Here is a 14,175-nt window from a genome sequence, read left to right as displayed (position 1 = left end):
GGAAGGTGCCTTCCAGTGGGTGTCAATAACGGACCACCAGGAAGCGGAGCGTGACGAGAGACCACAGTGCTGCCCGAGAGTCAGCAGGTCCCCAGGGCACCACTGAAGGCCAGCCCTGTGCTGACTCCCCGGCCACAGCCACCGCCCCGGCTGAAGGACCGTGCTTCCCCCTTGCCTCAGCCTCCACTGCCGGCGGGTGACAACCGAGGTGTGGAGATGCTTACCTGGGCCGGTGGCCTCCGCAGCTGCCGCTGTGCTGCGGACCTCTGGGTGCAGGCCGTGTGGCTGTCCTCAGGCCAGGCCCCCCGAATCTGATCCTGCCAGGCAGACTGCCGGCGCCCCCAGTACCACGGGGTGAACTTGGGTGGTCCCCGTGGCTGGCCCTGCTCACGTCTTCTCCTTGGGTCTCAATATCGGATCGTGACACCCAGGAAGCCCCCAACCCCAACCCCTGCCCCCATGGAGGAGCTGGAGACTGAGGAGGCAGACGAGTTCCCAGCACTTGTGTCGGGAAAACAGCAACCTGTTAATCCCAAATACGCCAGGCAGGAAGGGAGAAAAAAAAATCCCCTTGCAAACCAGCCTTTGAGAACTAGCTGCTACTGCTTGCTCCTCACGGTCAACCTCTGGGCCACCAGACGGCCAGGCTGCACGTGTGGACGTGGGGGACAGACAGGAGCCACGCTCGTTACCAAACCCTTTTCCTTTTTTATTAGAGATAAAAACACCAAAGTCCCACACACCATACCCTGCGGGAAAACGAGATGAGCGAGGCGTGTCGGCTATTTACAATAACGGCTGCAGCAAACGGGCCCCCTGCGCAGTCCAGATCCCGGTGCAGGCGCTCCGTGGGGGCGGGCAGTCAGTGGCACAGGGCGATGGTCTCCATGTTAAGGAAGCGGACGTGCATCTTGGTCTCGATGTCGATGCCCTGCCAGATCTGGAGCACGGACGGAGCGGCGTGAGTGGGCACCCCCGCTCCCCCAGACCCCCGGCCACTCCCCGCCCACCCACCTCCACCGCCCACCGTGATGCCCCCGCAGGTGAGATCCAGAGCGAAGCACGGAACCTCCTCCATCTGCCTCTTTGCTGGTTAACTGGGCTCTGATGTTCGGATTCTTTCTGGACTGTCACAGCAAGTCAAGTGCTGAATCCAGGCTCCTAGCTGAAGTCGCTCGAATCCCACCCACCACCACTTCAGACTCTGTGATTTTCACGCAAATTCCTGAGCCCCTGTTAAACCTCTTTTGCACCAGAAAGACGTGGAGACCACCACCTGTGCTGCCCACTCTGTGGTGGGGGCTCCCGTGGAATCCTGCATAGAAGTGGCTTTTAAACTGTTAAGAGCTGTGTAATTCTAAGATCGCATCAAGCCATCATTCATTCAAAGGTCGCGACAGTTAGGTCTTTATAACCTCCCAGAGATAGGTCACAGTGTTCCAGAAAGACAAGCTCCTGCCCAGGAAAGGTGATTTCTGCCAAAGACCAAGTCTGTCACCACATACCTGGCACCTCCATCAGGGTCCATCCTGGCCAGGTCCCTAGCGGACACTCAGGCCACCAGACCCCACGCCGCACTACGAGCTCCAGCGCCCAGGACTCCTGCCCCTCGGCCACTCGGGCCCCAAGAGGACCACGGATGGTGAGACGGCCAGAAGGATGCGGGCAGGGCCCGAGGGGTGTGGTGGGCGGTGACTGGTCACCGTCTCCCCGATTACGTAAGAACTTCAGACTCTCAGTGTCGCCCTCAACATCTGCAGGGACAGCCACGCGGCTCGGGCGAGCACAGTGCTGTGGGCACCCAAGCCACAGGGAGGCCTTGGCACGTTTTCAGCCACCTTCACAAGCCCACAGCCCCAGGCGCTTTCCTTGTTAGGTGGGCAGGGTGTTCCCAGGAAGAGATGTCTGGATGCCCAGGGTGGTTTCTGCCAAATGCCAAGGTGACGAGAGGGTCACAGTGGGGCTCAGAGAACGGGAGTGGCCGGCTGGTGGGGAAAAGCCCAGGGGCCACGGACTTGGGAGCCCTGGAGGCAGGCGGGGCAGGGCTGGGGAACGGACTGCGGGGGAAGAAGCTGGTTTTCTGGGGCCAAAAAGGATTTCATCTCGTCTTCTGGCTTAAAGCAGCCTCCCTAACCTCCCCTTGGCCTCCCTGGTCTTCTCACTGCTCACTCTGGTTCTTGCTTGGGTGTTACCACCTTTCCATATGCCAAGGTGACCCATGGCACAAATGCCAGCTCAATTTCTCCCCACCCACCTGCCCCCCTCCTGAGAAAGGAGAGTGCCCTCCTCCAGCCCAGCAGACCCTTCCAGTCTCTCCTTCAGGCCTGGTCTGTACCACCCATGCCCCTCCTCTTGCCATGACCGGCCAAGTTGGTGGCTCAGACTTAGGGGGAGTCCCTCAGGCAGGCTGCCCCTCAGCTTCCCAGAGCTTCAGCCATGGGGTGGGGGTCTCCGGCCCCGTCCTGGGCACAGGCCTGTTCGTTCTCTCAGGGTTGCCTGGGAGCGCTGGAGCCCCTGGCTGTTGTTGCCCCAACCTCCCATCTTCCTCAGCTCCTGGAAGGGGTGCAGGGACCCCACTGTTGGGGTACTCAGGGCCAAAGAGTGGGCAGAATACAGGAGGGGGGCTTGACTCCTCACCGATCAGAGCACCCAGGGCCCCCGTTCCCAGTCTGCGGGCACGTTTACAGATGTGAAGGCTGGGTGAGGCCTGAACATCCACTAACCAGGGTAGAAGGTGGGCAGCTGGGCACACAGCACTGTCTGTGAGGCCCAGGAGGACAGCAGGACCGCACGTGGGCAGCACCAGTGTGTGCTTCTGGGAAGAGCTGGGCTCACAGTCATGGAACATTCCAGACCCTGGCTCCAGCTGTCAACAGGGTGCTTCTGAGAAAGGGGACCAGGGACTTGATGGGGAGAAAAACGGAGCCTTCCTCAGAGGCCCTTTCGTACTTGCTAAGTTGTTTTGAGCGTCTGTGACTATGATCACCCTTTCAATAAACATAAGTAAAACCAGTTTCAGTTCAGTTGCTCAGTCGTGTCCGACTCTTTGCAACCCCATGAATCGCAGTACGCCAGGCCTCCCTGTCCATCACCAACTCCCAGAGTTCACTCAGGCTCACGTCCATCAAGTCGGTGATGCCATCTAGCCATCTCATCCTCTGTCGTCCCCTTCTCCTCCTGCCCCCAATCCCTCCCAGCATCAGAGTCTTTTCCAATGAGTCAACTCTTTGCATGAGGTGGCCAAAGTACTGGAGTTTCAGCTTATCATCATTCCTTCCAAAGAATACCCAGGACTGATCTCCTTTACGATGGACTGGTTGGATCTCCTTGCAGTCCAAGGGACTCTCAAGAGTCTTCTCCAACACCACAGTTCAAAAGCATCAATTCTACGGCTCTCAGCTTTCTTCACAGTCCAACTCTCACATCCATACATGACCACAGGAAAAACCATAGCCTTGACTAGACGGACCTTTGTTGGCAAAGTAATGTCTCTGCTTTTGAATATGCTATCTAGGTTGGTCATAACTTTCCTTCCGAGGAGTAAGCGTCTTTTAATTTCATGGCTTCAATCACCATCTGCAGTGATTTTGGAGCCCCCAAAAATAAAGTCTGACACTGTTTCCCCATCTATTTCCCATGAAGTGATGGGACCAGGTGCCATGATCTTAGTTTTCTGAATGTTGAGCTTTAAGCCAACTTTTTCACTCTCCTCTTTCACTCTCATCAAGAGGCTTTTTAGTTCCTCTTCACTTTCTGCCACCAGTTTAAACCACTGTAAAGGCCACACTCAGGCTAGACTCTATTCACTCGAGATGCCTGTCTCTTCCTGACTAGCAGGGTCCCCTGCAAGCCCCGAGCGCAGCCCCCGTGCCCACCCCCAGCTCCCAGGCACCCACCTTTAGGAAGTCATCAAAGGTGATCCCCTCATACACCTGATCGGGCTCCTGCAGAGAGAACGGGGTGCAGTGAGTGGCTTCTGCCCAGGGACCCTCCACTTCCACCCCCCGACACAGAAAGAGGGGTGAGGTGTGCAGGCAGGACCACGAGAACACTGTGACTGTTCGCCTCCAGCTCGGGGCTGGTCACCTTGAACTCCAGCATCCCCTTGAGGGTAGGGTGGAAGCCGGTGCAGGCTCACCCCCTACCTATGCTCCTGGGGAGGACAGGGCTGACAAGGATGGGAAAAGAAGGGGGGTGGGGTGGGCACAGAGGCTGGAGTGGCCACCAACAGACACCCCCTGTTGTTTCTCTGTTCTGCCTTCTCAAACCAGGCTTGGTTAAGAGCAGCTCTGGGCTGACCGGCGCTCCAGACACTGGGAAAGGGCCAAGAGAATGAAGGGCCAGCCTGCACGGCCCACCCCTTCTCGCCCGTGAGTCACCCTGATGGCATGGGGTCCAGGAGCCTCCCTCCTGCTGAGTCACCTGTGCACACAGGGACGCACAAGATGATAAGCAGGGCTCCTGCCCCTGATGCCACTACGGCCAAGTCACCACAGCCCCCGCCCCGGCCCACAGCGCCCTCTGTGCCTGTGACAACTGGGTGGACATCCCACCGCCTGTCAACACGAGACCAGCTAAAGAAAGTGTGGTCGTCCGGGCTACAGATTACCACGAAGAAGGGGTTGATCCCAGATGGGCTGACATGGAAGAGGCTCCAAGATATGCACCCGGTGGAAGAAAAAAACAAGGAGCAGAAAGATGCTTGCAGATGGCTGCCACCTGTCCTGTGGACGTGCAGGGTCAGCACGGGGATGAGGAAGCCGGGGGAGTTGAACGCCACGTTGTGTGACTCAGAACTAGAAGACACACATGTGTGCGTTGATCTGTGTCGGGAAAAACCCATCAAAGGCAGGTCTCTTTAGGGAGGAGGACCAGGAGAGACGCACTTCTCTTTATGCGCCGCCCAGAGATTTGTTCTGATGCATAGTTAAGAAAACACTAGGGACTTCCCTGGTGGTCCAGTGGTTCAGAGTCGCCTTGCAATGCAGGGGACACCAGTTCGATCCCTGGTCCGGGAAGATCCCACATGCCACAGGGCAACTAAGCTCATACATGACAACGACCGAGCCAGCGCTCTGAGAAGCCAGCGCACCGCAACTAGGGTAAGCCCTGTCGCCGCAGCTTGAGAAAGCCCACGCACAGCAACCAAGACCCAGTGCAGCTAAAAATAAATGCATAAATAATTCATTTAAAAAAAGAAGAAAACACCAGCAGGCTCTCTACGAGTGTTTTACCAACGTGATTACCATGAGCTGATGCGAATCTCACAACAGCCCCCTCAAGTGGGCTCTGCTCTTAATCTAATTTGGGATATACTTTTTAATTTTATGAAAAACGTCAGATTCTTAGAAGGCCTGGACCAGCCCTGTCCCTAGGGTTGCCTGCTCTTCCTGACCAGGGTCAATAGACAGAAGAAGTGGCTGCCCTCCGCCTGCCCGCCACCCTAGGTCCCTGGGGGCGGCCGAGGGGAGCGAGGCCCCGCTGGCCCGAGACCTGGCCTGGAGGGTGGGTGCCCAGTGGAAGCAAGGCAGGTGGAGGGGCCAGAGGCTCGGGGAAGCACTGGGGCTGAGGCCCCGGGAAAGCCGGCCCACCCTCCAGCCACAGGAAGGCTTCCCAGAGACACACTCTGGAAAGATCCCAGCCACACCGGACAACCAGCCCTGGAAGTCCATGATGGTGGGCGATGCCTCATCTGTCTTTGGCAGATATGTCAAGTGTCCTCAGAGGCCATGTAGTATGAAAGGATGTGGCCGCCCCTCGCCCCTGTGTTTATCTGGTCGACGATCACACGAGAAAACATTAGGACTGGTAACTAGAGGGAGATGATGCCCACGGTGGCGGGATGCCCCCCAGGAAGCCGGCACGGGCTCCAAAGATGCGTGGATTCTATGCAGACCAGCAGCTGCCAGCTGCCAGCGATTTCACGACAGCAAATTAAGAAAACTCGCCAATTGAAACTGGAGTACGACAGGGAGCAATTTATCGGAGGAGAGTGTAATTAAATCAAGTGAGGATTCTGCTCGCACAGCCCAGCCGGGGATCCCTGCGCTCCCCAACGAGGCCACCAGCCCTTTCTGCAGCAGTTTAATCTGCTGAAGAGGGTGGGTTCACCAAACTCAGAAGCCTCCCTAGGGCCCCTGAAGCAGACAGATAAAATGCAGGTCAATAAAGTGACCGCAACCCCCTTGCCCCAGGGGGCAGGCCCAGGCCCGCCGTCTACAGTGATGGGCCTGGGCACAAACAGCAGGTTCCAGCAGGAAAAAAACAGCCCTCCACCTGGGCTGGGGTGACCCCAAAGCCGTGGTGGTGTCTGGGACAGCAGCCACAGTGAATACGCAGGAGCCAGACGGGGTGGCCTTAGAGGGAACACCCAAGACACCTCCCCGCAAGGAACAAAGTCCATGGAGGTGATCATGTGCCTGCCCTCAGAGCCCCTGCAAGAGAGAGAGTCCAAGGTCATTGCCCAGGAAATCCAGAAGATTCCTATGCCTCTGAGCCTTGGTTCCCCTCAGTTCACTTGGAACCAGTGAAACAGGCTACAAGTCCATTAAGCAATGCCCGTGAAGAACCTAGCATGGCGCCTGCACACACTGTGCGCACACCCTTTGGAGGACCCTGGGGGTGCCTGGGTGCCTGGAGCCTCCCAAGGGAACCTGCAACTGCCCCTCCCCCCAACAGCACCATCCGAGCCCGTGAGTGCCAGCCGTGGCCGCTCACAGACGCGCTGGCTCCCAGTCCCCTGACCGTCCGTCCCTGTGCCCTCTGCTCCATCGGTTCTGCACTGGGGGTGACTTCACACACACACCCCACCCCAGCACCAACCCAGGGATGGTAGCTGTGTCTGGAGACACGTTTGCTTGTCGTGACTTGGAGGGTGTGACTGGCATCCAGTAGGTAGAAGCCAGGGACGCTGCTCAACACCCTGCAACCCCAGAGGGCCTCGTGTCCACAGAGCCGGGAGGAGAAACCCCAGGCCTGAGAGCCCGGCTGAGAAATGACTCACCACTTCTGATACCAGCCGGAGCCTCCCACCCTCGTCAGCCACACGCCCGGATGGCCGAGCCCCTGTCTCATCTACACGTGGCCCCCGCTGCTCCCAGCTCCTCCCTGGACGCCAGATCGTGGGCCCTCAGGAGACCCCTGCCCTCCAGGCCACAAATCGCCTCAAATAATAAAATTAATGACAGCGAGCCCCTGCTGTACACCAACTGGGCCTGGCGCTGTGCCAGATGCTACCTGTGGGTCCAGGGAGGCTATCTAGTAGGGTCTGTGGCCCCCCAAAGCCCAGCCTCCCCTGCCTGGCCCACCCCCCCAGGACTGGGACCTCAGATCTGGTCTGGTGGGACAGGAAAGCAGCGAGGCCTCTGAGCAGAGCTCTGCGCCAGGCCCAGCTGGAGTGGTGAGCAGGCCACGTGCGGTCTCTGCCCTCCAGGCCTTCCAGAAGCACAGACTCACAGCGGGCAGGGCTCCGCAGGCGGAGAGTGGAGCGTGGAGACAGGGGCCCCAGGCCCTCACCATCTGCCCCACGCAGACGCTGGCCGCCTCCATCATGGCGCCGTCGGCGATGGAGCGCGCCGACTCCTTTTCGATGTGCGGGTTCCCCGACAGCAGCTCCTCTACCACCTGCCGGAGGGGCAGACACACCGTGAGCTCGGGACTACGCCAGGCTGCTGAGCGCGGGGTGTGGGGGGGCGCCGGGGCCCGCCGGGCGCGGGAGCATACTTTACATTTCGATACTCTTCCAGGGTGATGCGGCCGTCGCTGTCCGAGTCGTACATGTGGAACAGAACTGGGGGCGGCGGGGAGAGGCGGAGGATGAGTCAGGCGAGGCAGACGGAAGCCCTGGGTTCCCCGTTACCGCAACCTCCCCCTCCCTCAAACTGAGCAAAACACCCCCAGCAATGCAACCCGAATGCCAAGGCTGTAGGGGGCAAGGGCAAAGGGCCAGACGGACCACTTCAGGTGGGTGACCTTGGGCAAGCGACCTCACTGCCCTGAGCCTCAGCTTTCCCATCTGTAAAATGGGAGTCAACACACCTCTGCCTCGTGGTGGTGGTATCAGGTGAGCCAAGGCCGGTGGACCATGCGCAGTCTCATTAACAGGAAGTCAGCGCAGCGTGACTTCAAGGTGTCACTCCTGACACCCAAGAGGCTGGCTGCCGTCCTGGGCTTGGGGCAGGTCACAGACCCCGCTGCTTCCCTCCCGCCCCTGGCTGATCCAAGCAGGCCCTGAGGGGCATTCACAGCAGCTCGGCTCGCTTCCCTCTCAGTGACGTCACCTGGTCCCTTTACTGACATCACTCAGCAGCCCACATCCCAGCAGAGCCATGAGCTGAAGGGGAGGGGACCTTTCCACCCCTGGCTGAGCCTCAGGGAGCCTCGAGCTCACGATGGCCTTGGTCCCGGCATTTACCCTGCCTGGCGCTCTGCAAGCATCTCTGCCCCTCATCCTCACATGACCCCTCCCCGAGCCCGTGTCACAGACGGGGCTGACAAGCTCAGAGAAGTGAAGGCATTTGCCCACAGCTGCCCCATTAAGGGGGGGCTTCCCCTGAGGCTCAGACGGTAAAGAATCCGCCTGCCATGCAGGAGACCTGGGTATGATCCCTAGGTTGGGAGAATCCCCTGGAGAAGGGAAGAGCCTACCCACTCCAGTATTCTTGCCTGGAGAATTCCATGGATAGAGGAGCCTGGCGGGCTACAGTCCATGGGGTCGCAAAGAGATGGACACGATTGAGTGATTTTCACTTCACTTCATTAACAGAGGGGCAGCCACGGGTTTGAACCAGAGTCCATCCCATCCCATAGGCCCCATGACCCCTGACCAGCCCTTGGAACCATCTGGAAGCTGGGCCGACACCAGGCGCCATCCCCCTGCCCCCAGCAGCCCTCGGTACACGTCCAGAGCTAAGTATAGCCCAGGCCCGTGTTTACATTTCCCTGCAGACGCTGCTGCCTCAGGGGCGGGGTGCAGAAGGATGCTGGAGTCATGGGAAAGTGCACAGGGAGGGCCGGGGTGCCGCCCGCCCTGAACTCAGATCCAGGGCCAGAGCGGCTCCAAAGGTGGGGGCGTGGGCCCGCAGAGGCCACCCCGTGAAGCTGAGTCTGGTGGCAGGCTGTGGACCGGGGCAAGGGACGAAAGCACCCCTGCGGTCTCCTCCAGCCTCAGAACCAGCCACATGTCCAGCCCACGTTCCCACTGTCAGGTTTAAGGTCACACAGCTGCTTAGTGGAAGGGCTGGATTGAACCAGGTCTGTCCAAACCAATTTCCCATCACCGACAGACCCTTCTATTCCCAGAAAATCACCAGCTGCTGAGGAGTGTCAACAAGGAGGCTGTCTCAGAACAGCCTAGGAGGGGGAGCACCCTCTGTGCTGTGAAAGCCCCCTCCTCAAGGCCCAGAGCTGGTGCTCCCTGACCCTCCCCACCCCCTGCAGGGGCACAACAGGCCTCGGGGACATGCAAACGGGCACCCACATCTCAGCTTCTCTTTCCGGCACAGCTGCACCTGCTCCTCGTCCATGGTGGTGTCGATGGGCCGGAAGTAGGACATGATGGTCAGAAAGTCCTCAAAGTTGATCTCGTCGGCCAGGCCGCTGGTCCCCTTGCGCAGGTTCCTGTAGGAGCAAGAAGGGGATATCGGAAATATATTCAAAACAGAAGCTCATCTCGCTGCTGCCCACAGCCCCAGAGAAACTGGCCCTTCCAAGCACTCGCTTCACCTACAATGGCTGTCCCAGCCTTGGGTTCTGCTACCCAGCGACCAGCTCGTGGGTGGCACCGGGGGGCCCCTGGGGGGTTAGTCCAGCCCTGTGCTGCACTCCCCCCTACCCAGAAACCACCATCTGGGGGTCTGGGGGAGACACAGGCAGCTGTGTCTGTGGGGCAGGGGCTGCTGGGCATGCATGGTGCACAGAGTTGGGCGGTAATTCACCAGGTACGTCTCGTGATCCTTTCCTTTAGATCGAAAGGGTCAGGGAGTCACCCAGGGGCCAAATCCTGTCTGCTGCCTGCTTTTATATAGCCCATGAACTAAGAAGGGTTTGTATGTTTTGATATGGTTGAAAAAAAAATGTTAAGGGGGAAAAAAAGAATAGCATCGCATGACAAGTGAAAATTACATGAAATTCAAATCTGAGCGTCCAGAAATAAAGTTTTATTGGCACACGGCCACGCCTGCTCATTTACATGGTATCCGCGGCTGCTTTCAGGCTATAAAGGCAGAGCTGAACAGTTGTAACAGAGATGATGTGGCCCGCAAAGCCTAAAATATTTACTCTCTGGCCTTTTAGAGAAAGTTTGCCAGTTCCTGCTCTCTATCAGCTGTCTGAAACTCGGGCACAGTGATCTGTTGGCAGGCACTCTGAGTAATCTGTTTCCTACCAACGTGTAAAGTGCACCAATTAACTGCAGGTTTTCGAACAGATCAGGACAGGTTTGAGGTTGTCCCTGCAGGTGTGTTTTTCTGAAGGGGTGGCAAAGGGCTTGAGTTCCTGGCAGGGCTTGGGGAGGGTACCCAAGGCTGGGTCCGTCCCATGCTGAACACACAGCAGGTACTCAGCAAATGCATATGAAGGCATCGACAAGCCACCAAGTACAGGTCCTGGCAGAGGAGTTGAGAAAACAGCTCGGAGCCGATTCCAACCAGACACGGGCTCCTGACCCACTGCTGCCATACTCTTACCACTAATCAACTTCTACTGGGGCAGGTTGCCATCTGTCTGATGGTCCCCCTACCCTCCCTGTGCCTCCTTACAAAGGGATAGCTCTCAGTTTGCCTGGGATGATGGTGCTTCTCAAATGCACTTGGGTGCCTCTTGGGGTCAAGACCACATCTCAGCTTAAAGGAACATGTTCAAGGTTCTCTAAGGGCCCAGCTGTTGTTGTTTGGTCGCTAAGTTATATCTGACTCTTTGTGATCCCCATAGACTATAGCCCGCCAGGCTCTTCTTACCATGGGATTTCCTGAGCAAAAATACTGGAGTGGGTTGCCATTTCCTTCTCCAGGGGATCATCCTAACCTGGGGATCGAACCTGCATCTCCTGCATTGGCAGACAGGCTCTTTACCGCTGTGCCACTGGGGAAGCAGGGGCCCAGCTGTTCCCTTTCAAATCCTGCCCCTGCAGCGGCCACCACACTTCACAGTTTAGAGATCTCACTATCCCCAAGCTTCCATTCCAGGAGATTTTCCAGAAAGAAGTGGCTCCCGAGCCTGGATCACGAAAGGTGGATTGTGAAACAACAAACTGCAGAGATGAGAGGAGATCTCCCCAGGACTCAGAAAGCCTAGTCTTTGAGTGTTTTTTTTTTTCCCCCCTCAATTTTCTCTGAAATCATCTCTTACAAAGGTTTCCCACTGTTTCTCTGGACAGACTTTTAATAACCTCAGAGTTCCTGCTGTCGGGGGCACAGACCAGACTTACAAGGTGTAAAAATAGCCCCAGGCATCATCAGGCTCCTAGGAGGCATGGTTCACTGGGTTAGCTTGCACCTCCTTCTCAGGGGGTTCCGGCTGCAGCAAGGGGCACGGAGATGAGCTCAGAGAAACGTGATGGACCCTGTGGCAGGCAGGCCATGTGTGTCTGCTTCTCAGGGAAGGCTGTGACCTGGCTGCTTCGGCATCAGGACCCAATTCAGGGGCAAGGGGTTCCTGCCCATGTCCCTGGGAGGTCCCTGTGGGCCAGCATCCTGGTCTCTCAAGGTAACCAGAGGGCAGAGGCCGAGGAAACCCAGACACAGCACCCAGAGCCAGGCCCACCTGCACTCCACTCCAATTTCCACAGTGGGGCACCCCGAGGCCAGGGTCAGTGGGTAGAAGAATGGGCGTGTGTGCTAAGTCGCTTCAGTCGTGTCCCACTCTATGCGACCCTATAGACTGTAGCCCACCAGGCTCCTCTGTCCATGAGACTCTCTAGGCAAGAATACTGGACCGGGTTGCCATACCCTCCTCGAGGGGATCTTCCTGACCTAAGGAACCTAACTCACGTCTCCCAAGTCTCCTGCACTGGCAGGCGGGTTCTTTACCACTAGTGCCACCTGGGACGCCCTAAAAGAATGGGGCTCCATCCAAACCTGCAGCCCTCCATCACAGCACTCTTTTGCAAGAAAGCCTGCTTGAATGCAGTATTTTCACTTCCTTAACTCTCCAATGACTCTGTGAGGACCAGAACCCTTGGAGGTGGGGACAGACCCTGCTCGGCTGCCTTCCAAACAGCTTTTTGCTTCACTGTCTTGTTCCCAAAGCACCTTAGGATGCAAGGCAGACACTGGTACTTTTTGAAAGGAAACTCCCACCTCCAGCCTGTCCTCTGACTCCTCCATCACTCCTTGGCAGAGCTTACAGGACAGAAATACAAAGGACGCACAGGTGCTGAGCGGCTCCAGGTCCCGGTTGGGGAAGCCTTTCCTCAATCCTCCTCTTCTTGTTCACCTTGGGCAGTCCACCAACTCACCAGGGGCCTCCCTTTCTCCAGAGCATGTCTGTAAGCAGCTGGCCCAAGGCTGAGGTCCCAGAACCCACAGGGGGCCGGGGGCAGGAGTGGGCTCTCACCTCCTGCTGTGGGCAGCTGTCCTTCCCTGTCTCCTGCTCACTGTCCTGCATCATCTTCCAGTGGTCACTCCCTAGAGCAGGGGTCTTGTGAGCCGCCCGCACTACAGGCCTGGGGACCCCCTGACTCCCTCCCCATCATATCCAATCTTCTTCTCTCCTAGGACAGCCTGGGCCAGCTTCCACCATCCCGACCGGCAGAGGCCAGGATGAGCTCCGCAAAAAGCAAGTCAGAGATGTCCCTGGCGGTCCAGTGGCTAAGACTCTGCACTCCCAACGCAGGGGCCCAGGTTCCCTCCCTGGTCAGGGAACTAGATCCCACATGCTGCAACTAAGACCCAATGCAGCCAAATAAATAAATAAATTAAAAAAAAAAAAAAAAGCAAATTAGACTCTGTTGCTCCCTTGCTCAATGCTCTCTGGAAGCTTCTCCAGCTCTTGTGGTGACTCCCCCCACCACAAGCCTCCACCTGGTCTCCCAGGTCTCAGCCCAGCCCTTGCCCCCGTTTCCGGCCGCACACCCCTCATGAGGGGCTCAAAGGCCTGATGACACCTTGCAGACACCCAACATTCCCTGACTGACCAAGGGTCTCCCTCCATCCTTCGGGAGGCACCTGCCTGTGCCCGCGCTCATGGCTCTGTCCTAACGTTGGATGCTCCAAGCAAGGCGGGGGTCTCTCCTGCCTCTGACTGTGGATTCAGGGCCACTTGTCCTCTGGCTGGAGGGAGGTTTCTGCTCCAGCTCGGGCCCAGGCCCAGCCCCCTTGGCAGGCAGCGTATCAGTCCTGGAGAGCAGCCTGGCCACACCCAACTTCCACCCCCACCTGAAAACACAACTCCTGGAACCTGTTCCCAGTTCCCCAGCGGACAGCGGAGGGCCAAGCAACCTCCGGCCAGCCTTGCTTTAAGGAACAGCTTCCCTGGTGGCTCAGATGGTAAAGAATCCGCCTGCAATGTGGGAGACCAGGGTTCAATCCCTGTGTTGGGAAGATCTCCTGGAGAAGGAAATGGCTACCCACTCCAGGATTCCTGCCTGGAGAATCCCATGGACAGAGGAGCCTTGGGGGGGCCAGTGAGGGAAGGCAGGTACAGTCCACGGGGTCACAGAGAGTCGGATGCGACTGAGCACTGAGCGTACCGTGGCTCTTGAACACACGTCACCTCAGCACAGCCTCACAGCAACGCCATGAGGCAGGGGCTGTTACTACCGTCATCGTTCTGTATATGAGCAAAGTGAGGCAGCCTCCTGGTGTCCACGGCCCCGCCCCCACCAATCAGGGCAGTAGAGGTTTCCTGGGGTCCCCCTCCAGCCCCGCCACTCTCCTCCTGGGCTGTCGGTGAGGACAGAAGAACCAAGCCCTTGGCCCCAGGTGGGCTCCACAGGCCCGGGGGGCAGCGGGGTCACTGGGACCTCTGGGGTGTCCCCCTCTCCCCATCTTGGCCCACCCGGTACATGAAGACAGCAGCCCCTCCAGCTCCAAGCACAGAAGGCTGGGTCCCCGGAGCCCGGCCAACCTCACAGCTGCCCCGGTCTCATCCCGTCTTTCAGAGACAAGCCTCACAGGCAGGCGCCCGCGGGCCTGTGTACACACAGACACACACATCTGCACGCCGCCCCCTTCTCGT

General features: G+C 58.1%; 1 protein-coding gene across 4 annotated transcripts in view; it reads right to left on the bottom strand.

Moving 5' to 3' along the window:
* Positions 1 to 688: 688 nt before the first annotated feature.
* The window catches only part of TESC (tescalcin), a 64,391-nt gene continuing 50,904 nt past the window's right edge, over positions 689 to 14,175 (bottom strand). For 2 of the 4 annotated variants that reach the window (XM_005217999.5, XM_010814048.4), the window contains 5 exons: positions 9,479 to 9,618; positions 7,728 to 7,789; positions 7,456 to 7,623; positions 3,897 to 3,944; positions 689 to 940 (listed from right to left, as the gene is read on the bottom strand). In XM_005217999.5, the coding sequence (XP_005218056.1) occupies positions 863 to 940; positions 3,897 to 3,944; positions 7,456 to 7,623; positions 7,728 to 7,789; positions 9,479 to 9,618 (496 nt within the window). In that variant the 3' untranslated portion in view covers positions 689 to 862. The remainder of the gene's footprint in view (positions 941 to 3,896; positions 3,945 to 7,455; positions 7,624 to 7,727; positions 7,790 to 9,478; positions 9,619 to 14,175) is intronic. The other 2 variants (XM_002694586.7, XM_005218000.5) reach the window with 1 other exon arrangement.

Source organism: Bos taurus, chromosome 17 (assembly GCF_002263795.3).
Source record: "Bos taurus isolate L1 Dominette 01449 registration number 42190680 breed Hereford chromosome 17, ARS-UCD2.0, whole genome shotgun sequence".
Classification (NCBI taxonomy): Eukaryota; Metazoa; Chordata; class Mammalia; order Artiodactyla; family Bovidae; genus Bos; species Bos taurus.
Note: the sequence above shows the minus strand (reverse complement) of the source record. Positions and strands in the feature narration are given on the sequence as shown.